The following is a 24,784-nucleotide window of genomic DNA, read 5'->3' on the forward strand; positions in this document are numbered from 1 at the left end:
GATGCGGTGGTGACGCGTTCATGTAAGGGCGGCGGCGCTGCCGATTAAGCACCTAAAAGCTGTCAAAAAGAACCGGCAAAAGCAATGATTATGAATATCAAATATAGCATGGAGAAATTGTAATTGTTTATTAATAAAGTCAAGATGAAGTACCTACTTCGCAGTAGGCTAGTGAATGCACCAGAGAGAAATGTACATTTCATTTCATAAGCAGAGAGCAGTCTGTTTTCTTTCGTTTTGAATTGTTCTGTTTACAAGTAGACATTTCAATATAGATATATTTTTCAAGTCCGTGAATAGGCTAAACTCATACGCTGAGTTTCGGTTCATTTATGAGACGCGCTCCAGTTCACGCGCTTAAATCCAGGCAATTGGTTGACGAAACATTGGTTAAAATTAAGATACAATTAATACAAAACGAAATTCACTTTAAAGAAAGGCTTTGTGTGTGTAAGGTCTCTGTGAAAATTTTAAAGCAGTCTTTTAGTGCCGCTTCAGAGCGGTCGCGTCCATAAGGGAGAACGTCACGTCTGTAACATTGTTTTTTCCTCATAAATGAGAACACGAAAAATAAAATAAAATGAATATTTTATGTTCTGTGGAGAGCCAACCCTTCTTCATCCGATTTGCGCAGTGTAATTCACAGAATAAAAAAAATAAAAAAAATAATCGTTGCCTCCTAAAAGTTAAAGATTTTTTTGTCACGCATGACTGTCTATTTCCATAATATTAAATATAAAACGCATGTGTAGACTGATATTTTTCTAATGTCTGGACTCCTTTCAGGGAGGAGCCTATGGATAAACAGACGTTTCAATATTTTGGTATTAATGCATTTTCTGAGAATTTATATTTCAAGTTTTGACTGCAAATGTCATGTCCATAACGCTGGAATTCCCAAATTTTAAATAATTTATCCTCAACTAGTTTTGTGGTGTAGGTCTACGTATTTTATAATGTTAAGTTAACTTCAGATAATACTAATAGTAATTTAAAGATGTGGTAGCATTGGATCTGGACGGTATGGATAACGCTGGGAGTTGGAAGGGGTGTGTCGCCATTCTGCAGGTTCGTGGATCTGAGTGTCGCGATTCGGTTTCATAGGATATGGCATATCCTTACAGCCTTATTTTAGAATGTTAAGTTCTACTGCTTTATTGTTATTTTGGTGAAAGTAACTCAAAAGTAATACAGGAGTAATGTAACGCATTACAATTCTGAGACAGTAATATTGTAAGGTAATGAATTACTTTTAAATAACAGTAACAAGTAATATATAATGTATTACAGTTTGGAAGTAACTTGCACAACACTGTATATATATATATATATATATATATATATCTCCCATTATGAAGTTATATTTTAACAAGCGAGGCCAAGTGGCCTATTCTCAGTCACTGTCCTCGATTCAACCCCAAATTTTTGTACCATCACCTTCAAATCACTGCAGTTCTCTGACAGCTATACTAACAGCCCTGTCCGGTAAGAGCTTGTTCTCCAGACAGCCTGCTGTAATAGCCTTCTGATGGTGCCCTTGCAGCTCATTCATGAATAAGTCTTGACCTAGTAAGGCCAAGAAGGCTATTAACAACCCTGATTGCATCCTGCAGGAGAGCGTGCTTCAAAACCATCTGTGACATGAAAGGTGAGGCAAGTGTCAAGGCTGTGGCCCACATGATACTCTGATACACACTTTAAGAGTAATTGCTTGAAACCGTTACACCCTTGAGAGAAACCCTAACCCTTGCTTAAACAATTCCAACTTCCCTTCAAGTGGCAATCTTGAGGCTTGTAAGAAATTCCACCGGCTGATGTCTGATTTTGAAGTCTTCCTCTCAGGCCAGTCGTCAATCTCAGTGAGGTCTTGACACCATTGAATTAAAGGTTGCAGCTCGGCTCAAGGGTAAAGGGTGAGGACAGACTTACAGTGCATGACTGTGTGCACTGTTCTATGGCATTCCATTGTATAAATAGTATGACGAGTGAAAATTCCAAAAATAAAAAGTTTGCAATTCAATGCAATTCATTTACCAGAAAAAAAAAAAGTGTGGAATATTGGAGACTTCATGCACTCAAATGTTGCAGCTTAAATTACGTACTGGAGAAGGAAGGGACTGTGAGACTCCGATACTGGATGACAAAATACCTTCATTCACAAATTCACACACTAGATGGTTGAGTATATATAGTGAATAGTGTAAGGGCATAGAATACACTTTTTGAGGTTAGCATTGGCTAGTTAGCCCTGCCTAGAAGTAATGCCAGTAATATTAAATTGGCAAACATTCAAAAACTCTAATAAAAAAAGAACTGTGCTTAATGGTACTGGATGTGCACTTGTAGTGCACTTGTAAACTTAACTCAATATTTCATTTTTATTTTGAATAAACATAACATCTCGTAAGAGCAAAAAAAAAGATGAACACACATTTATATCTACACTAGGGTTGGGAAAAGATTAATTGCGATTAATCACATCCAAAATAAAATATTGTGTTTACATAATATATGTGTGTGCACTGTGTATAATTATTTTGTATATATATATATATATATATATAAATACACACACATGCATGTATATATTTAAGAAATATTTGCATGTATATACTGTATATATTTATTTATAATTTATATTATATATAAATATATTTTTTTATTTACAAATATATTTTTGTTCTTATATGTATACATGCATGTGTGTGTATTTATATATACAAAATAATTATACACAGTGCACACACATATAATATGTAAACACAAACTTTTATTTTGGATGCGATTAATCACGATTAATCTTTTCCCAGCCCTAATCTACACCTAATGCACTTCCAGTGTAATTCTGGAAAATTGTGTGCTGCTTATTATAGACAGAACGTGTCTCAGTTTGTTTCCTCTAGCCAGTGAGGACAATAGCATGCATTACGGTCTCATTTTAAAATGTTGTGCCTGAAATGCAGAATAGGACAGCGTGTATGAAACAGGATATTGTTGTTGGCTCCTCGTCATGCTCTGCCATTGTGTTTTGTGATCATGAAAACAAATCTCCCACCGCTGTTTACATTAAGAAGCGGGAGGCACATATTTCATGCAGTATTTTTCCCACTATAGAACTACAACTGATCAGAGATGTTGCCCTCCATAAATAAATAAATAAATAAATAAATAAATACAGGTCCTTCTAAAAAAATTAGCATATTGTGATAAAGTTCATTATTTTCCATAATGTAATGATACAAATTAAACTTTCATATATTTTAGATTCATTGCACACAAACTGAAATATTTCAGGTCTTTTATTGTTTTAATACTGATGATTTTGGCATACAGCTCATGAAAACCCAAAATTCCAATATCAAAAAATTAGCATATTATGAAAAGGGTCTCTAAACGAGCTATTAACCTAATCATCTGAATCAACTAATTAACTCTAAACACCTGCAAAAGATTCCTGAGGCTTTTCAAAAACTCCCAGCCTGTTTCATTACTCAAAACCGCAATCATGGGTAAGACTGAAGGCCATCATTGACACCCTCAAGAAGAGGGTAAGACACAGAAAGAAATTTCTGAACAAATAGGCTGTTCCCAGAGTGCTGTATCAAGGCACCTCAGTGGGAAGTCTGTGGGAAGGAAAAAGTGTGGCAAAAAACACTGCACAACGAGAAGAGGTGACCGGACCCTGAGGAAGATTGTGGAGAAGGACCGATTCCAGACCTTGGGGGACCTGCGGAAGCAGTGGACTGAGTCTGGAGTAGAAACATCCAGAGCCACCGTGCACAGGCGTGTGCAGGAAATGGGCTACAGGTGCCGTATTCCCCAGGTCAAGCCACTTTTGAACCAGAAACAGCGGCAGAAGCGCCTGACCTGCGCTACAGAGAAGAAGCACTGGACCTGTGCTCAGTGGTCCAAAGTACTTTTTTCGGATGAGAGCAAATTTTGTATGTCATTCACAAATCAAGGTGCCAGAGTCTGGAGGTAGACTGGGGAGAAGGAAAGGCCAAAATGCCTGAAGTCCAGTGTCAAGTACCCACAGTCAGTGATGGTCTGGGGTGCCATGTCAGCTGCTGGTGTTGGTCCACTGCGTTTTATCAAGGGCAGGGTCAATGCAGCTAACTATCAGGAGATTTTGGAGCACTTCATGCTTCCATCTGCTGAAAAGCTTTATGGAGATGAAGATTTCATTTTTCAGCACGACCCGGCACCTGCTCACAGTGCCAAAACCACTGGTAAATGGTTTACTGACCATGGTATTACTGTGCTCAATTGGCCTGCCAACTCTCCTGACCTGAACCCCAGAGAGAATCTGTGGGATATTGTGAAGAGAAAGTTGAGAGACGCAAGACCCAACACTCTGGATGAGCTTACGGCCTCTATCGAAGCATCCTGGGCCTCCATAACACCTCAGCAGTGCCACAGGCTGATTGCCTCCATGCCACGCCGCATTGAAGCAGTCATTTCTGCAAAAGGATTCCCGACCAAGTATTGAGTGCATAACTGAACATAATTATTTGAAGGTTGACTTTTTTTGTATTAAAAACACTTATTTTATTGGTCAGATTTTGGATCTGTTTTAGATAGGAATTTTGGGTTTTCATGAGCTGTATGCCAAAATCATCAGTATTAAAACAATAAAAGACCTGAAATATTTCAGTTGGTGTGCAATGAATCTAAAATATATGAACGTTTAATTTTTATCATAACATTATGGAAAATAATGAACTTCATCACAATATGCACATTTTTTGAGAAGGATCTGTATATACTACTTGCGTTATATATGTCTTATTTTAAATATACATTTAATGTCCAACAAAATACACATTTAATGCTACAGCATTAATGTAAACAGGTCACATGCTGCATTCTTCCAATCAATGACTGACACAGCAAATATGCAAATAACATAATCTTCCCAGGGTTTAGGAATGTACAGTGTTAAATACCAGTTTATGAATACCCATGATTACTGTTACTTGATGCGATTAATGTATGATAACAGTTGATTATTTTATTTTCAATTATTTTTTTAAGCCTACTTGTTTTTTAAAACAAACCATATCACATAATTTAAAGCAAACATAAATTGTCAAATGTTTTGCTTTGGATTGTGCTATCCTTCAAATAAACTGTGATTTTGGAGAGTAAGACATGTTCCTGGATCAACACATTTTGTTGATCCTGGAAAGACAAAAACTCTATCCATACCCCTAAACCTTACCCTACCCATAAGATCAGAGGGAAATTAGTAACACTGATGTAGAAGCTCCAAACCCTGGATGTAAGCCAATACTTGACATAATCTGTAAACCTTTCCCTCAAATCTGATTGGTTGATTGTAATGTTGTTCCAGGATTAACAAAGATCTTGACCTAGGAGCATGTTGCCTTTGGTGAAATCACGTTCACCTTGGTTCGATGTTTTGCTATGGTGGGTTCTTACCTGCCACTCATCAGGAAACCTGTGACCAATGCGATGAGGATGATGCCCACAGTAACAGCTACAGCGATGATGGGCACCTGACCCTGGTCAGTCGAGGCCGCTACTGCTGGAGCAGAGAGAAGAGAAACCAAGAGCAGGGCCGAGAGCCCGTCAGAAAACATCATAGCTTTTTTTTAATTTTTATTAAATGTATAGGTAATTGCTGGTTACATCAATAATTACACATGCCACAACATGTAGATTTGCAAAAAATTAAAAATTATAATAATATTATATTTAGTTTATGGGATCTTTTGAGTTACAAATACTAAGAAATATGAATTACTTGAAAATAAATAAAAAAACCTATGTTGGACCGACATAATTCCTTCAAAATGTTGTCCCAACTATTCGAATAAAGAATTTCAAATTGAACAATACAACTCAAATGTTAAGAGTTTGTGAGTTCCCAGCATGAATAAAGTATGTGGTTACTGTTATAAGGTTATTGTTTTACAGTTCACTTTTGTTGTTGTTTTGACACAGTAGTTACTTGTTGTGTTGTGATGTTAAGAGCATACTGTAAATACAGAGCCCTTAAAGGAACATGGTGATAGTGGAAACAAATATGAGATGGGAGAAAAAACCTACATGTCAATGACAATGCTTTTTTGTTCTCTTGCAAATCTTTTGCGATCCCTGATAAACTTTTTCCTTGCTAACCTTTTGAGTTCTTTGTGAGCGAATGCAAAGTTTCTTGGGAGAACGCAAAAGTTTTGATATAGGGGCTTGTCACTAATTTCACTAATTTGTTTTAAAAATTTTAATTTGTTCATAAATGCAAAATGATTTAGCCAATAAATACATTGAGGTAACAACAGATTTCAATTAGGAACAAGATTATATGGAAGTGGCCAAAAGTTATGTCTTTTGATATGATTATTGCTCTGTCCTGACAACTCTCGTGAGATTGGTATGGTAATAGAGATTGGCAATGTTAATGTATTTGGTCTTGACGGAATATATCTGCTGCTGATAAAGATCAAGTACCGAGATTTGCTACTGCCAATACATTCACAGACATTGCTGTGAGCATGCATGGCATTCTGCTTCTGCTGCATATGTAACATACTTGAATAGCCCCCTGTAGCAGATCTATACAGGTGGAGCTAGGGAAGGGGGAGGGCTTCTGAAAGAGTGGTGCAAACTAACAGCAACACTACCGGTATTTGTTTGAATGATATGACGCAGCTCATTGGCCACAGATGCAACAACCAATCAGCTGTGCTATGTAGATAATGACATGATCACTACCAAAATAGTTAGACCTATCAGCCTGCGCCATCTAGAATTTCATGATAGATCTTCAATTCAATATGTCTTAGCATGCATGACTCTAAAGGTGCTGTACACTGGAAAATATGTAATTGCCATCTACGACAGCAAATCAGCTAAATGATGCACTTCACATTTAGTGAAAGAACAAATTCAAATTGACTAAACGAATGAGTGGTATATAGAGGCATTTTTTAGAGGCAAGAAAATAGTTGAGAACCTAAAAATCTGAATGCATAGAGTTGGCTTGAACTTTTAAGTTTTCTCAACAAATACCTTTTTTTAGTGCATATATTGTTATTTTACAATGATTTTAAATGTGGCTCTTCAATTCAGATAAAAAATGTAAAAAAAATCCTGTTTTACTTACAGTAAGGACTTGTTTCAAACTCGAAGCGCCGACTAAAGCCTCCGTAGCCTGCAGAGGTGCGTGCTCTGATTTGAAAGATGTATGCTGAGGAAGGTTTAAGGCCGTCCACCAAAACATCCGTCTCCTTTGACTTTATGATAGTGTAGCTAGTTTCCTGATCCTATAGAGCCACAGAAGACAAGATAAGACAAAAACGGTCATAGAGGGATAAAGGCATTGCATCCCATGAGAGAATGGCAAAGTGTGTGTGTTGAGGCCAGTAGAGAGGATCGCTTTCATGGTCTTCATTGGCTTTGTTTTAAAGCCCTGTGTTAAGTGCTCTGTCCATTAGCTTTCATCTGACCGGGTGTGGGGCCTCATAGCTTTTTCTTTTTCTAAGTGCATCGTATCAGTGTTTCACAGAACGCTCCAAAACGCTGAGGTCATGAAGAGCTGAGGCTCGTTTTCAGACGTATTCTGTCTTTAAATGGCTCAACAAAGCAGCCAGAAAATGCTGCAAGGTGAGGAGCAATCAGAGATGGCGATTGGAGAAGGGATTTCGTTTCAGGCTTTGTGAGGGTTGTCGCCAGCGGGGAGGTCTGTTGAGACGCTCAACAACAACCGCTGGTAACGTCACTTCATTAGAGGAATAATTCTGTCATCGTTCACTCAACTTCATTGTCGTAGAGGCGTATGGCTGATATACTGGTCCTTCTTTTCCATGCAATCACAGCTCATTTTTGCCATAATTTTCCTATGAAAATGAGACTATAACTAAATAAAAAACAATTTTGAGTGACAAAAACTATGACGAAAATCTATTTACATTTTCATCAACGAATAAAAACTTTGATTTGGGAAGAGAGCCTGTTAGAACTGATGTCCTGCGTGTGTGGTAGATGCACACATTTGAATTATAATGTGCTGATCTACCCGGTGGGACATAAGTTGTCATACACTTGCTTCATGTCTCATAAAACATTAAAAAATTTAAAAGTCTCTGAGAAAGAGAAGAGCAGGCGTGGATAAATCCGAAAAAGAAATCAATGCGGTTTTCTATGCGCTCAGACAGTACTGAATTGAGCTCTATTTTGCATCTTTTCAACGGACAAATACACACAAAATCAGTATCAGTATTCACGTAAACCCATTTGGTTATGTCTGAACGTAAACAACTGGGAAAATATCAGATGTATATCAGTATATTGGGTCCGTGCAATTGGCTTTAAAGTGACAGCAGCCTAATTAACCTGATACTGTCCGTCATTGATGTTAATCAAACAACAAAAGAAAAAGAGAAATTCACTCCGTTCTTGACTGAATAACTTTAATAGCATTAATATGTGTTAATCTATATTTAATTTATACAACTAAATATGTCTGCTTGAAAGAATGAAGAATGTTGTATGCAAGGCATTATAAAGAATGCATATATCATTAAGATAAATAAAGACATGTAATACAGTATGTCACAGCAGTTAAATCTGTGTCGGCATGTTCAAACCTTAATATCATTAATATTTACATGTCAATAGATGTTTTCTCCAGGAGTTTATGAGCTTGGAAATTTTGGAGAAATGCTTAACTGATGCATTACAATTTAACTAAACCCATTAGATTTTAGTCGACTAAATGTACTAATCTATGATATTTAGTCGACTAAAACTAGACTAAAACAATTCAGATTACTAAAACATGACTAAAACTAAAATGGCATGTAAGTCTAAAGAAAAGCCCCAAAAATTATAGATTATTTGATGCATGTATGTATATATAAACACTTTTTTTTTTTAAAGCCAGAAGCCAAGGCAAGGCTGTTGATTTAACACATTAATGTGGTACGATTAATTATTAAAAAACAAAATGTTAAAATTAATGCTTTTTTTGCAGATCTGTCGTTTTCATTGCATGCAATTTATGAACATAATGCAGGGTAATACTGCATTATCCACTATTTGTTTTATTTCTTTTTTTTTTCTTATATTTATATGATATGATAATATAACTTGAGAAATATCCCAAATATATGCTGTGATAATGACTTCATACAACAGTTTAGTATACAAGAAGCTAATATTGTTTACTTTTAGACCCAATATTGTCTGTTTTTTCTTAATTTCACCAATAAAAAATATTTGGAAAAAAAGCCACAGCAGAACTGTTGTGCATCTCCAAGCAACACATCATTTATTGTTTCATTCATATCCATGCACCTCTGAGCTGCATTAAAGTCTGTGTAAAAAATATGCAGCTCCTTAAAAAATTCTGTTGATTTTTTTTTTTTCTACAGCTACTTTTTATATGTCTATTCAGTACCTTTTTTTTATCTAACACAATAATGATGATCTTTTGTGGGGTAAATCTTCAGCCGAAATGTATATGCGATTAATTTGCGTTTAATTCGATTAATTAATCAGCAAATCATGTAATAAATTAAATTACAAATTTGAATTGCTGACAGCCCTAGATAGAATATAAACTGAACAAAACTAAATGAAGAAGGAATAGTCTATACTCTTTCTAGGTCAATAATCAAATGTAAGCAAATTTGTGTTATTTGACCATACAAACTCAAGGTCAGATTTCTGGGCCATTGATGTATTTTAAAACATTCTCAAACCAAGCTGTACATCATGATCATCAGGTTTTATTTAAAAAAAAGTTTAGAAAATTTCATAAGATATTTCATATTTTTTTTCTTTTTTTATATTATATAATATTTTTTCTTTGTTTTTAGGTAAAATGTAATCTGTACATGCAAATGTGACCTTTACACCATGCAATATTTACCTTCTCAAAATACTTGATCTCGTACTCCAGTATGATGCCGTTAGGTCGGTCGGGTTCTTGCCAGGACACTGTGATGCTATTCTTCGCTGTCTTGCCTTTCTTCACCACGGTTATAGGAGACGGAGCTGGGAACAAAGTTACATCTCACTTTACAATTTTTCATCAAATCAGGCAGAAAATTTCTTTTCTTGCATGATGCAGTGAAGTCCTGATGCAATGTGCTGTAATTGTCATTTGAAAGTTTCTGAGTCTATATGTTTGAGAGTTATTTTTGATAAGTCCATCCCCTTAGCAATTCTAATTAAATGCAGATATATCATTGTGCTAATTACTTTAATGTGATTCATACTGTTCAGAGCAAAAAAAGCAATTCAGAAATGTGAAATATTCTAAACTTCAGTGATAGAGACAATCAGAGAGAATGTCTTTCTTCTTAACTAGATGATTGCTTTGAGAAATCGCTTTGAAAGTGGATTCATGCAATGATGTACTTTCATTTTAGACTAAACTAATTATTGCGGACAAAATAATGCATGGGGAAATCTGTCATAATTTGCCTCCTTCCATCACTCTGAACACACATTAAACTGTTTTATAGTTTATATAATTTGTCAATAAAACAGTTTGTCTGATACTACTCACAATGACTCACAGTGTTACATTATAGTTTTACAATTGAAATGGAGTTCAAACTGTAAGTGGAAGAGTGGCTTTTAAATGTTGGGTTGACATTTCTAAATTAAGAATTAAATAGGTTTCATTATTCATTTTTCGTATCCTAAAATCACTATAATGCATATGTAACACAGGTTAAATATAAGTAATTATTTAATCTATACACAATTTAGTGATGTCCTGTTCCCTTAATAAAAGTCGATAAGAGATGTAACAAGTTACGAATATAAAATAAATAAATTTGCGAATTCATTTTAGATAAAAGCTTAGTGATCAACCAATGAGAGCTCTTTGTCATTTGCGCCATGGGCGTCAACGAGCATGTGCGATGACAGAAGAGACGAGCTTGATTGAGAAGAGCAGATGCAATCTGATCGTCGTGATCCGTTTTTATAAATCTTTGATTGAAAATCTTTGAAATAATACGAGAAACCTTGAGAATTAATTAGTTTGATTCATTCTGAATAAGAAGCCGACTGAATTGAGGAATACATTCTACTTGGTGAGTTAGTATCATATAATTAATGATAAAAAGACTGTATTACCTCATAATAAGATAGAATTACTGCTACTAAACCGTAAATTAGTTGCTGTGGACTGGGTTTTTCTCGTAAAGATTGTATTTTGATCCGAGTAGTCATAAATGTCTAAAGTGAACCGCGTGCTCATTATACATTGCAGTTCACCGACGCCATTTTCTGATCGCGCACGTCTGTAGTTGAGGTGCGCTGTGTGAGAGCAAACGAAAAAGATCGATCACAAAGAGTTCACCGTCGCCATTGTTGGCCACGTGTCTGTATAAGAAAAAGAGCTATTGATTCAGAGGTAAACGAATGTGATTATATTATTTCATGAAGAAATGGTAATTGTAACTGTGTATTAGATATTATTCTGGATATTTAATGTGGAACTTATTTTGAAATGTACTAAATGAATGTTCTGGTCTGTGATCAGGCCAGGTTTTTTCTCTCTCCTTTGTTTTTTCTTTTCTTTTCTTCTTGATTTCGTGGAGACATGATGACTGCACAACCTTATGTGACATCCTGTAGATTCTGTGTTTGATAGCGAGCCAACCAAGTTTAGAGAAAGGCAGAAGACATCACTTCGTGGAGAGGAGGCCGATATCCTTTCCTTGAGTTTCCAGTGCTACTCGTTGAAGCACGACAAATTTGACATTTAAGAACTATTTTCTTTTTGAGGGTTTATGGTCAACCACAACCCAGATTTGAGAGACATTGGAACTTTTACGAGAGATACTCGAAGGTCTTGAGAGAGAGATTATTCTCTCGTTTGTTGTGTCCTATTTGTTTATTCTCTGTTTACTACTTATGTGGGTATATATTTGAGAACACCAACAAGAGTGCACTCGTGGTGGATATTTCCATTATCTGTTTTATTGTCTATTGTATGTGATCTTGTAATTTACTTTATTTTATTAACTTTCTATCTTTTTTCCCTGCGAAGAAAAAAAATCAATTATATTTCCATTTCTAAATCAATCTTGTGTCTGTCTGTTACTACTCATGATAACCCGTTGTCTCCTTAGCGATCCCTGATTCTTCTGACGGAATTCAAATTTTATCTGTATTATAACAGTAATATAAAAAGTCTACTAAATTACTGCAGACGAGTGCTACACACAGTATGAAATGGCCATAGAGTATATGTTTTCACGGTGCAGGATGGGGAAGAGTGGAGTCGAGGAATCTAAGTTCAGCAATGCTTTATTACACAGAGCAAGAAGATGATCCTAGAAGAGGAACATAACCAACAATTCTCTTTAGTTTGATAATAATTGACAAACTAAAGAGAACCACAGGGCTAGATATATATTTATCTTAGAAAAAAGTTCAGTGAGTTCTATATGGGCTCTTGACACCATTTTAAAGAACCCTTTATGCCAGAAAAGTTCTATATAAAGAGAAACGTCTTAAATGATTGCATGATACTTTGATGTTAATTAGGTGTTTATTTTTTGTCTAGAGATAAAGTATGTTGTTTACTAACTAATTAGTTTAAAACATTTTATCAAAACATTAATTAAAACTAAATCCATAAAATGATTCCATGATGGGAACCCCTAATAAGTGTTACATATTAAGTGCCTGATAGAATTCTTTAAGTTATATAGAAACTTTTCTTAGAACTAACCAAGACACAGGTGGACTAAATAAGTAACCATAGTAACAAACAAGTGACTACTTAATAACCTAGGGAACTGAGGAAACAGGAACTAAACACAGGAACTGTGGACACAGAAACAACAAAATGAAAAGAACATTAAAACAAGAGTCTTAGGAAAAAAGCAAACCGTGATTTATATCTATCTATCTATCTATCTATCTATCTATCTATCTATCTATCTATCTATCAAATCTAACTGATATATATATATATATATATATATATATATATATATATATACATTAGAGTTTTATGTTATATCTTATGTTAAGTGAATTATTACTTATTAGTATTTATAGAATTATTACTACTCTGGAGTCAGTCCGACACGTCCTTCCACTGCGCATGTGCATTAGCTTGATCCAGTCTAAAACAATATCGTTTTCTGTCGTGATTCGAGCGTTTAGAAACAAAATTTATGAGACACTTGTAGTCAGATTCCATTGGTGATTTTAAATGTGAAATTTAATCGTAAGCTTGGTGAACAGTTTTGGAGAATTTGATGTTTCCCCATTCAAAGAGACTGCACTTGCACATTTCAAAGATGGCCGCCGAGTGAAATGACTTGTCTTAAAGGGACTTTGATTGTGTTCACCTCCTCTCCCACCATCTCTTGTCCTGCCTGCTATGCGTCTCAATAAACTCTTTAAAACTCGTTCAGCACTTGAGTCCTCTATCACTGTTCCGTGAAAACATTTCATTACATCAATTACGTTTCTTCAGAAGAGTTGGATTAAAATGCTTTTATTCATATGTATTATTTTTATGAGGTCTTTATGTACTTTTATAAGCTTTAAAATGTTGGTTCTGTAGACTTCAATGGGGAAAAAATGGTGAGAGAATATTAAAAATAATATGAAAAAAAGTCTTAAGAGTTTGGAACAACATAATGATGAATTATGTATTATACATACTTGGAATGGTCTTATTCTGTGCCTAAAGTGTCTGAAGTATGTCATATTTGGGGCCACTGTATACTATATAATTTTGAGCCAGACTTGAAACTGTTACTAGTTCATTACTCTGTTGTTGCACTTTAGGAATTATAAGAAAAGATCATACTGTAAAACCCACATCCTGTGAAGAATATTCACATACAACTTACAGTAACCTAAAACTTTAAATTCAGTTGTTCATTTTCCAAATTCCCTCTCTCCATCTCTCTCTACTGTGTGTGAAGTGTCTTATATGAGAAAAAAGCCCCTATCTCTCTATATGTGGAACGGTGAAATCAAACCCGGCTTTATATTCCTCAAAAGAAGTGTCGGACTGTGTCCTAGAGATAAAACGCGTTTAAGTTCTTTGGCCGATCCTTCAAGCGCTGATCCAATAACTCAATAGAACCCCTCCATAGGAAAGCAAAGAAAAGTGTTTCCCCCCATCCTCTCTTTCCCAAACAAAGAGTAACTGTATCCTTTTTGCCCAGACAAAACTGTAATCATTCCTATCTTAAAAGCCTGAAATGGTATACTATGGCAACCTGATCTGCAGGCCTGCAGGGAAAGAGAGGTATTGTGGAGGGTAGATGGGCCACTTAAACGCTCTGGCAGCCTGTTAAATGTTTGACTTTCAGTCAAGCGGGAGACGCGGCCCTTTGAGTTATTGATTCTCAATAATCCTTAAGGTCAGCACAGGGAATTTTGATCTCTATTGGTGATGGCACGACACAAAAACATCAGCAGGGGATCCATCAAAATAGTCATGAAGTATGACAGAGAGTGAGAATATAAATACACACACACACACACACACACAGACACACACAAAACTAACACCTGCCAACTCACCAATGCGGGTAAAAATCAACTGTGGCGGGTAACGCTCTCAAATCACTAGCCAATTTGGCGTTACTTATTATGTTGACTCACTTTGCAGAGGAAGTTCGTGTAAAACAAATCTGCGCAGATTTAGTCCAAATACTCAACTTGTGAGTCATCATAATATATTAGCGTAAAGCTGTGTCATAGGTAATCTGGTTTCTTTTTTTCTTCTTTTCAGTTGTTTTTGGCTTGTAGAAGTTCTGAATGCTTGGTAACTTAAAATTTAGTAGCCAAATTTGCAGGTGAGTGAAAAAGTAAATTTTAAGTTAATTTAAAAGGAAAAGTTAATTATATATATATACATATATACATACACACACACACATATATATATATATATATATATATATATATATATATATATTTTTCACTCACCTGCCAATTTGGCTACTAAATTTTAAGTTAGCAGGCATTCAGAACTTCTATATATATATATATATATATATATATATATATATATATATACACACACACAGACACACACACACACACACACACACACACACATATATACATACACATATATACATTAGTCATAATGGCTTGATAATTTAATTTTAAGAGCTAAAACTACAATTTCGCAAAAGAGCAAAAACTACAGTTGACATTAAAATAATTTAAAGGTACAATATGTGAGAAATTTGTATCAAAATATCCAAAAACCTCTTGCAAAGTGTTATATATTTTTTTCAATTATGCATTTACATTATCCTAAATGTTTTCAAGAATTTGTAAATTCAGAGAAATTCACAACTCTATAGTGCCTGTCCCTTGTCACTTGTGGCCTGTCAATGACGTAATATCGGTGTTATCCCTGGTTTACGCTTGTACTGCCATAGTAACCATGCCGAGATGTGGACAACTGCGTAATGTTTAGTGGCACGCTATGGATCATGGCAATCAGTTTGGGACAAAAGGAGAAATAAAACAAAAATGAATATCTGCGTGGCGTTTTCGAGATGCCGAGAGCTCCACGGCTGCAACAAACTTGGAGTTGACAGAGACGCCGCTCTTGCATGTGCTTTATTAGACAGGTGAGCAAATGTAAATAAAACTAATCAAGGTTATATAGCTAAACATGATGAAATGTTGCAATATGATCAGTATGTTATTCTAATGTTGATCCATCTTTACTGCTAGTCTCATACACCCAACAAACCAACACATAGAATAACATTACAACTTTCAACACACTCAAATGCAGTTTAGTGTGATAGTGTAGACTAAGTGAACCAGCGCTGTTTTACCTCACAAGTTTCATTCATCTAATAAACTGACATGTGTGAGTAACTAGTAATTCAGCACGTGCGTGTAGTTCAGTACCAGTAGAATGAAATGTCCTTATTCCTTTATATCCGCGGGACTTGCGTGTGACGCTGATATCTGTCTCGCATTAGCAATCACGCCCTGCTTCATACCACAGTCATGTTAAAAACATCAATGTATTCACTCATCCATAAACATTATTAGATCCATCAGCATGACGACAAGTTCCATAATTCCGCTTATGCATCATCAATCTACGCCTTTCTTACTGTAGAGGTTAGTGGGAAAAAACCCACATATTGCTTTAAAGTTAAAATTAAACGACAATGACAAAAGCACATAAAGTTACTAAAACCAAAATTAGAACGAATACTGAACATATAAAAATTCAAAATATTTTCTGATCATTTTGGTTCATCCACAAAAGTCCAACCAACATTTTCATATAAATATACCTCATAAAAATAATCCAAATGAAAATAATGGTTTGATCCAAATCTTCCGAAGAAACTGTATATTGTGTTAACTGAAATTGTTTCTTACACCCTTGTAATATACTGAAAGCCACCATAAAATACAGATGATAAAGAGAAATTCACATGATGAATCAGCTTTTCCACAAGCTGAGTTTCACTGTAACTTACAGCAAAAGATCACTTGATCTTTTTCATTTCCAAAAACTTTACATTTAGCAGTATTTTACTGTAAAATTAAATGAAATGTCCCATTAAATCAATTATAGCTCTTCAACGTATAGAGTATTTTGGAATAATTTGATCCTACTTTCATTTACCTATGAGTGTAAAACCTGTTTAATGCAATTCCACAGATATTGCCCCAGAATCAACACAGGAATGCAAAACAAATGTGCAGATTTGGCATAGACCTACTTTATATGACACCAACACAACCGAAGTACAGATTTCCTCCGTGTGAAGTTTCACAGCCCTATTTTTAGTTCAGTGATAGATTTCATCTAACATGCTTTGCTGAGTAAATTGTGGACCATCTAATAAATCTGGTAAATCCAGTGTTTATTTCACAGCTTGAAAATGACCAAAAGGCCAAAGATTCAGAACACTTGCCAAACAGTGAGTTGCAAAATACTATAACATGCAAAAGTAATAAAGTCCTTAACAGATCTTGTCACCGTTGACAACTCGCAGTGCAAAGGTCCCGCTCTCAGTTCATTAACAGATGGAAGCCTTCTCCGGAAAAACGTGTCAGGGGAAGTGTGATGATAGCACTCGGATTAATGCCTCCAAATGGGAAGTGTTGCCTTCATCTAGTGTGAGAATCCTTAAACTCGGAACCTGCACGATATCAGTGCCAGTCGTGGAATCGCTAACACGAAACAGCAAGAAATGTCACTACTTCCTCACCAAACTCCTGTAGCAAACTATTTTAGTCCTTTGCTTCACACAGACAACTCGCTTTAGCTTAATCACAGTTGCCAGACAAGAATCCAAAAGCATCACTTCCTGGCGAATCCACAGCCACTCCAGGCAATATTGTTTTTTGTGTAGGCGAAATCTTCCAAGCAGATATTTGCATGTAATTTGATTGAAGTTAGCATGCCGGGCTGTGGTTTTCATCTGGGTAAGAAAGGTCATCTCCTCCGCTCCGGCCCCGAATCGATGCCAACACCACGATCTCGACAGGCCGTGTGTTTGTAAACAAGTGTTGTTTGGCGAGCCCTGCCGAGAAGCAAGATGAAAAACCCCTGGCAGAGCCGAGCGGCCCGTCGGCCAAATCGAGGCCTGAGATATAACTCCTGCCAACAGACTCTTGTGCCATGCAGCCACAGGCCTGGCCTGAGAACTATTAGCTACGAAATACAATCTTGTATTTGCCAAACATATCTGCCCTTATATATAGCATCTGGCTAGAAAGCCGCGCACAGATTCTAGGACAACGCAGAACATATTGTCTTGATTTCCATTAAAAGAAATATCAACTTGAAAATCAAATTAGATGGATACATGTGCTTAAGAAATACCGTCTAAAATAAAAGTTATTTTAATATATTTCCAGATAATATATCTTAAATTATATCTTATTTTTATTTGTATTTTTTTTATTATGCACTTACGTTCACAAGTTTGTAGTCGGTAATTTTTTTAATTTAATCTTTTTGAAATAAGTATTCACAAATGCTGCATGTATTTGATCAGAAATACAGTAAAAACAGTACTATTACGAAATATTATTACAATTTAAAATAGCTGTTTTCTATGTGAATATAGTGTAAAATGTAATTTATTCCTGTGATCAAAGCTGAATTTTCAGCATCATTACTCCAGTCTTCAGTGTCACATGATTCTTCAGAAATCATTCTAATATGATGATTTGATGATCAAAAAACATTTCTGATTATTATAGAATGTCTTATTTTATCCAGTCATTTAGATTATACATGTCTATAGTTATACACTATGCAACACTCCAGTTAAAACTCAAAAGGACTCAAAAGTAATACCTTAAAATCAGACTGGAAGAGCCACTTTCAAAGCTGTAGTGGAAAAAAGATATATAGACACCTGTGGCCACACATCTGTTACTCTGTATCAATATGCGATGTTGTTTGGTAATCATAAACATACACATAACTAAACTTAAACTATCACTTAGCACTCATTTTTATCAGATACAGTCCAGCACTAATCTGTCCTTAATATTTGATGATGATTAAGGTCATATAGTCAGAATAAATAAGTGACTAGTTAACCTTTGGCAATCTAGCGGTTAAACAAATACAGTATGCTTCTTGCGGAAGAACATTGTTTTGGTTGTGTTTCGGCTCTGTGAAGATGAATGTAGTTTGAGGGACAAAATATCACATAAATATTTTTTCTTGGTGAGAGCTAGCGTGTCCCCTATGGAAGCTTGTCTTCGCCACGAAAAAAAAAAAAAATCATCGTGACTTTTTGTCTCAAAAATCAGTAGTTTTTTTTCTCGCAATTGCAAGTTTATGGGCCAGATTTACTAAATGGGGCAAATTTGATTGAGAACTCAATTCCAAAATAAAGTGCAGATGTGAGTGAAGTTCTGCTCGTGATGATCTACTGACGACAAGCAAATCATTATGGATAATTTCCATAATGACCAGCACAATCTACCAAGAACAGCGCAAATTAGTGTCTGGTTTAAAACATGCTTTTTTGGGGGCGTTAAATAAAGGTGCAAACTCGAGTAAATTGACTAGTGCAAACCTTAATAAATCACCTTGCGTGACTCATTTAAATACTCTCTTCCCATACATTTTGAGTCTGAAAGTGAAACTCCTACAAATGCATATGCAATAAGTTCAGCCGCAAAAATAACCCTGTCCACGTCTTATCAGCGCTCATTTTTCATTGCATGGCTTTAGTAAATCCTGAAAGTAGTGTTTCAATGCCAAAAGGGGGTTTGAGTTGGAGCAAGCTGTAAATCTGGCCTGGTGTCTCACAATTCTGACTTTATTTCTCACAATTACAAGTTTATATCTCACAGTTTTGAGTTTAAACTCATAATTGCAAGGGGGGAGTCAGAATTGTGAGATAAAAAGCCCCAATTATTTTTTATTATTTTTTTTTAATTTAATTTAATTTAATCTTATTTAATTTTATTTGTCCATGGCGGAAACAAAGTTCCATTTTTCCTATCGAATTTTGCTGTTTTAAATGATCTATGGTCAAGTTTTCTCATTCATTGTGAAAAAAATTCATGCTGTACTTTATACGGTGTATGGATATGACATGACACACACATCGGTAAAATAGTTTATGTAATCACCAGCAAAATCCATCCCGGCATGCAGCCCGACAACTAGAAAAACATTATTCAAAGTGTATTCGGTAAATACAGGGTTTGGATGAAGGATTTTTTGCACTCTCTCATTAAGAACTTTTTTTTTTTTTAAGTTAAATCATAGCTTTAAAGTACTTCAGAGCTGCCAGTGATACTTTAAATGAAGTTTGTAGATACAAGCTACTCATAAGTTTCAAAGTAGTCAAACTATAGTGAAGCTAATCTTTTGACAATGTAGTTAGAAGTGTAGCTACAGGCTAAAAACAAAACATATCAAACCAAAATGATTGTACATGAGATGCTGATTATTAGCTTGCTTGACTGTAAAGCTGTATGCACAATATAATGTGACACTACTAGTTGAAATTAGCATGTTAATGGAAAGCTACACTATTTTAAAGATGGCTATCAAACTATTGAAAGTTAGTTGTGTTGTTACTTTTAGTTAGTTATCCCTACTAGTGACCGGGTCACCATCTGCAGAGACTCAAACGGATGTGTCGAGTTTAGTAAAGCACAAGTGCCCACAGCCGCTTGCCTGAAGAGCTTTGCTGAGAGGCTTTGAGAATACTCAATGTCACAACTCTTTTCAAAATGATACTTCATGTGCTCTGCAGTCAATGAGAAAACAGTCAAGGCTCACAAAATAATTCAGCAAAAAAAAAAGAGCTCCACAAATGTCTCCACTCATGCGTCTGTCGACATTTATCAGGGAAAGCACTTGAGAGGCATGCCAATGCTAAGCGCTAATCGCTGGCACCTGCAAACTATTCAGTTTGTTTTGAAATCCCGCTCGCTCGAAAATGCTGGAAATTAGCGAGCATTTGATCAACCTGTACAATCTGCTTCCAGTTCTAAAAATCTCCCCACTTCAGAAGTAAAAACAGAATTTATATAATCTGCGTCTTTGTAAAGATCCGCATTAGCGAGCTAACGTTCCGCACACAAGCCTTGTTGACTACGCGTGGCAGCTCGCCTTGTGCTGCAGAAATTATCATTTTGCTTGTCATAATTAATAGTGTTTTAAAGAGCATAATTCCTCTGTTGATTTGAGAGTAACTTAATGAGCTGAGCAGATGTTGAAGTCGTCTCATCAGGGGGATATACTGTACCCTCACAGCCATGGTGAAATAAATTAGCACCCTAAGACTGTTTCTGTAACCGCATCTGCTGTGCTTTTGTGACAGAGATGCATCGGCACGGAAATAGGCACAAATATTATGTTAAATATTTCTCCCTAAATTACAATGCGGTGTTTGTACGTAAAGGTTGCAAAACAAGGCCTGAGAGTTTAGGATAATGGATTACGCAAAGTGGAAATAAATGTTTTACGCCTGCAACACCTGCGCCTGTTATTGCGTTGCTGTATTGCAGCTATGTAAGCCTGAGGTACACCTCTGTATTCATATATTGATTTATAGGTCACTAGTGGTTTAGCATTGCTTTGATTGGCACAACACTCAACAAGGAAAAAATATTCTGATTGGCCGACACTACACAGCCAGTAGCATTACATTTAATGTAATTCCTGTTATCCAGAACCTTGATGTTTCTGTAACTTAAGGCGAGACACTACAGGTGAATAGGGTAATTTTTTTAACTATCAGATATCACCATGAAACTTTGCCAGTTGATTACCTACATTAAGATGAGAAAAAATGTATTACAAGTTTTCTGTAATTTAATGTTTAAATATGCAAATGAAGCATGATCTAATTAAATATGGGCTAATTTGCATATCTTTAAAAAAACGAAATCTGAGTATTGGATAAAGCCAGGTTCAAAATTATTTTTTCATTGTGTTCACATATTAGATGGGGAAAAAATTACAGAGGGATTTATGGATATCTGCTTTTGTTATCCTGTAAATCAGAATGTACTGCCAATAACCTTAAAAAAATTATTTTCGCCATGTTTTTTGGAATAAAATGTTATTTAAATCAGGCTAGGAATAATATATTTACAAATCACTCTGTAAATGTCTTCATAATATAACTAGGTACAAGACTGGAAAGTTGCCTTTTACTTTCGCGATTGGTTGCTGATAAAAAGGAAATTACCATATTTGGATCCGGCAGTATTGTAATGGAGAGAGAGAGCTTTCTAATGGTGTGTGTGATGACAGGGTGCAGATCGCGATCGCGGAGCAGAGGGATGATTTATAACGACAACTTTTGATGAATTTATGAGAAATCTACAGACGCAAACAGACAAAGTGTAGTAAAATAAAGACTTAAATGTGTATTTCGGACTTTTTTTCACCACAAGTCTGAAAAAAGACATGTTATTGAAGACAAATATCCCAAAATCTCAAAATTGACCAGTGAAAAAAAAAAACATGTTTTTACCTGCCGTGTCTCGCCCAAAAAAAGGATACAATAAACAATTAAACATGTTTGTGTTGTAATCTGAGATGGCATTTCTTTAAAAAGGGCTTTGCAGGCTTATTATAACTTGATTATTTACGTAATAACTTTATTACTATATTATTATGGTATATGATAAGACAAACAGTACAATTGAGGACTTGGGGATACTTATAAACTGACGATTAAAACTAAATTATTAAGAAAACTTGTTTGCTTGAAACATTTTGATTAGAAATATTAACATAAAAAATATTCAGTGTTAATTTTATTTTTTTAATTCAGTTTGAATAAGTTTGTTGTGTGCTTTTGTCATTTCTATTAGTCAATTTTAACTAACAAATATATATACATAAAACACTAGTTTGGTTTGATTTATTCCTATGTTGGTTTTAGAAATGTAATATTTTAACTTAAACATATTTCAGTTAGTTGCCAAGGCAAAACATTACATTTTATTTCAATTTATTTTAAGTTTGAGTTTTTAATTTATTTTTGCTTAATTTCAAATCAAGTAAAGTATTTTAATAATTTTAATTTTAGTTAACAATAACAACACTGATATGAGATTATAAAAAATAAATAAAAAAAATAATCTCCATCTTCAATCAAAGTTGTTAGTATTTAATCCAATTTATTTTCTTTAAAAATGCCACAGTTATGCTATTTTAAAGGTGCCTAATTTTGTTTTGAAGGTCCCTTACAACATGTTTACATGCATGTCCAAAAAATAAAACAAAATCACATAATATACATTGTAGCATCACCTATTAACTTACAGTGATAAACCTCTTCTTTCAGAGAGCCTGCTCTCCTCTGATTGGTCAGATGACCCTGTCTGTTGTGATTGGTCTACTCTGCTCTGATTGGTCAGATGACCCTGTCTGTTGTGATTGGTCTACTCTGCTCTGATTGGTCAGATGGCCCCGTCTGTTGTGATTGGTCTACTCTGCTCTGATTGGTCAGATGACCCAATCTTTTGTGATTGGTCTACTCTGCTCTGATTGGTCTTCTGCTTACAGCAGCTCTGGAGCTTCCTCATCACTTGATACACAGTGATACGAACAGTAATGTCGGTGTCACTTTTACTCTATCAATTCTAGCACGGGTCCTCATCCTTTGGAAGCAAAGTGGATTTTGCTGACCGAAAGGTGCACAGTTGTGTCCTCTTCATAAAAAACACTCTTGAGAATGGTGACGGCGGCGCTGCTAATGCGGTGGTTCTGAATCCAATTGTTGACACGAGAGGAGGAATATGGAAATATTTTGGATTAGGCTAATGTCACGTTGCCCTAAGGGGCCGTTCACATGAAAATTTGCAATTTCAAATGTAGGCACGCGGCAAGCGAGCTCATAATAAAAGCGCCGTGGCACGCTCGTTTTTCCAGGCACGCCTCTGTTCATGGTTGCATAGCAACGACAGACGCCGCGGGAGAGCAAGCGCTTGTGGAAAGAATTTGTACACGCAAAAAACGCGTTATGTGAATGGCCTCTAAAGTGGTATCAGGTGCAGTTGTATCTGGGTAGTTTTACGAGTACGAGTACATGAGCACAGTATCGGACCGACACCCGATTAACTTACTATGGTTTCAGTGTCGGAGCATCCCTAGATGTCATTAATATCAGTCCGTCAGAAAAGCAGTTCTAGGCTTATTCTTGCCTGGATAACTCTTAGCAGGTTTAAAAAGCCCTTTTAAAATTAAATATGAATGCAGTTTTGGATTAAACAAAAGTACAGTCAAGCTAATAAAACATGTTTTATCTCCTGTATAGTTTGGTAACACTACAATAAGATACCATTCATTAACATTACTTAATGCGTTATCTAACATCAACACATTGAGTGAACAATATATTTTTACAACATCAATTAATGTTTGTGAATGTTATTTAATGCAAACACACTTGATTGTTCATATTTGTTCACTTCATTCATTGTGCATTAAACAATGTTAACAGATAAAACTTTTGATTTTAAAAATGTATTAGTACATTTTTAAACTAACCCCAAGAAGAAGAATTGCTACAGTATATAAATATTGTTTATTGTTAGGTCATTTTATCTAATCTTATTGTAAACTGCTTTTAATACAGATGTACAGTTTCTATCTTTGTAACCATGATATACACTTTAATATATGTAAATGTAATCTAAATTAAGCTTTGGTACCGAAATTGGTACAGAGAACCTAGGGTTTTTACTGGTATTGGTACCGAATACTGAAATTTTTGTACCGTGACAACAGTAGTAGGAAGTAAGGTTCTACTCAATTTCAGACAGTTCAGAATCAGTTCTTTCTTTTGAGAGACAATAACTCTACTTATCTGCACTTTGAAACTTTGCAGACCTTTTACATTAACAAAAAGCCATATGACACACTAGAAGAAAGGTAATATCTGAAAAAGGAGCACTTTCATAATAGGGGCGCTTTAAGACATACAAGTAATGTACTGCACAGTAGGAATATCCCAGAATGTGTTTGAATGCTGGCCTACAAAATATATTCAAATAGAGTTGTGCTTCAAACGAGGGAAGACAAAAGCAAGATAATGGAAAAGTGATTTTCAGTCAGTTGATACAGTGGAAGCCTGAATTCCCCATCAATATTTCAATAGCGATTCACGTTCAGACAGTAAAGCACCTTTGTGAGCACATCTGGTCTCAGAACTCCAGCCAAACCTCTCGCTTAGCCTCCAGCCATCCAGTTCACATAAAACATGACCGCTACTCGACACATTGACCGAGCGGATTATCCCGACCGCAGAGGCAAAGCGCTCAACATTCCACT

At 35.5% G+C, this 24,784-nt stretch overlaps 1 protein-coding gene across 1 annotated transcript in view; it reads right to left on the reverse strand.

The window, feature by feature from the left end:
* The window catches only part of epha5 (EPH receptor A5), a 105,851-nt gene that overhangs the window by 21,945 nt on the left and 59,122 nt on the right, over nucleotides 1-24,784 (reverse strand). Inside the window, exons 6-8 of the mRNA XM_077243266.1 lie at nucleotides 9,896-10,020; nucleotides 7,127-7,286; nucleotides 5,443-5,545 (exon numbers count right to left, since the gene is read on the reverse strand). Of these exons, the coding sequence (XP_077099381.1) occupies nucleotides 5,443-5,545; nucleotides 7,127-7,286; nucleotides 9,896-10,020 (388 nt within the window). The remainder of the gene's footprint in view (nucleotides 1-5,442; nucleotides 5,546-7,126; nucleotides 7,287-9,895; nucleotides 10,021-24,784) is intronic.

This window comes from Siphateles boraxobius, unplaced genomic scaffold (genome assembly GCF_051911475.1).
Source record: "Siphateles boraxobius isolate OS27281-9 unplaced genomic scaffold, OSU_SipBor_1 25, whole genome shotgun sequence".
NCBI classification, from domain to species: Eukaryota; Metazoa; Chordata; class Actinopteri; order Cypriniformes; family Leuciscidae; genus Siphateles; species Siphateles boraxobius.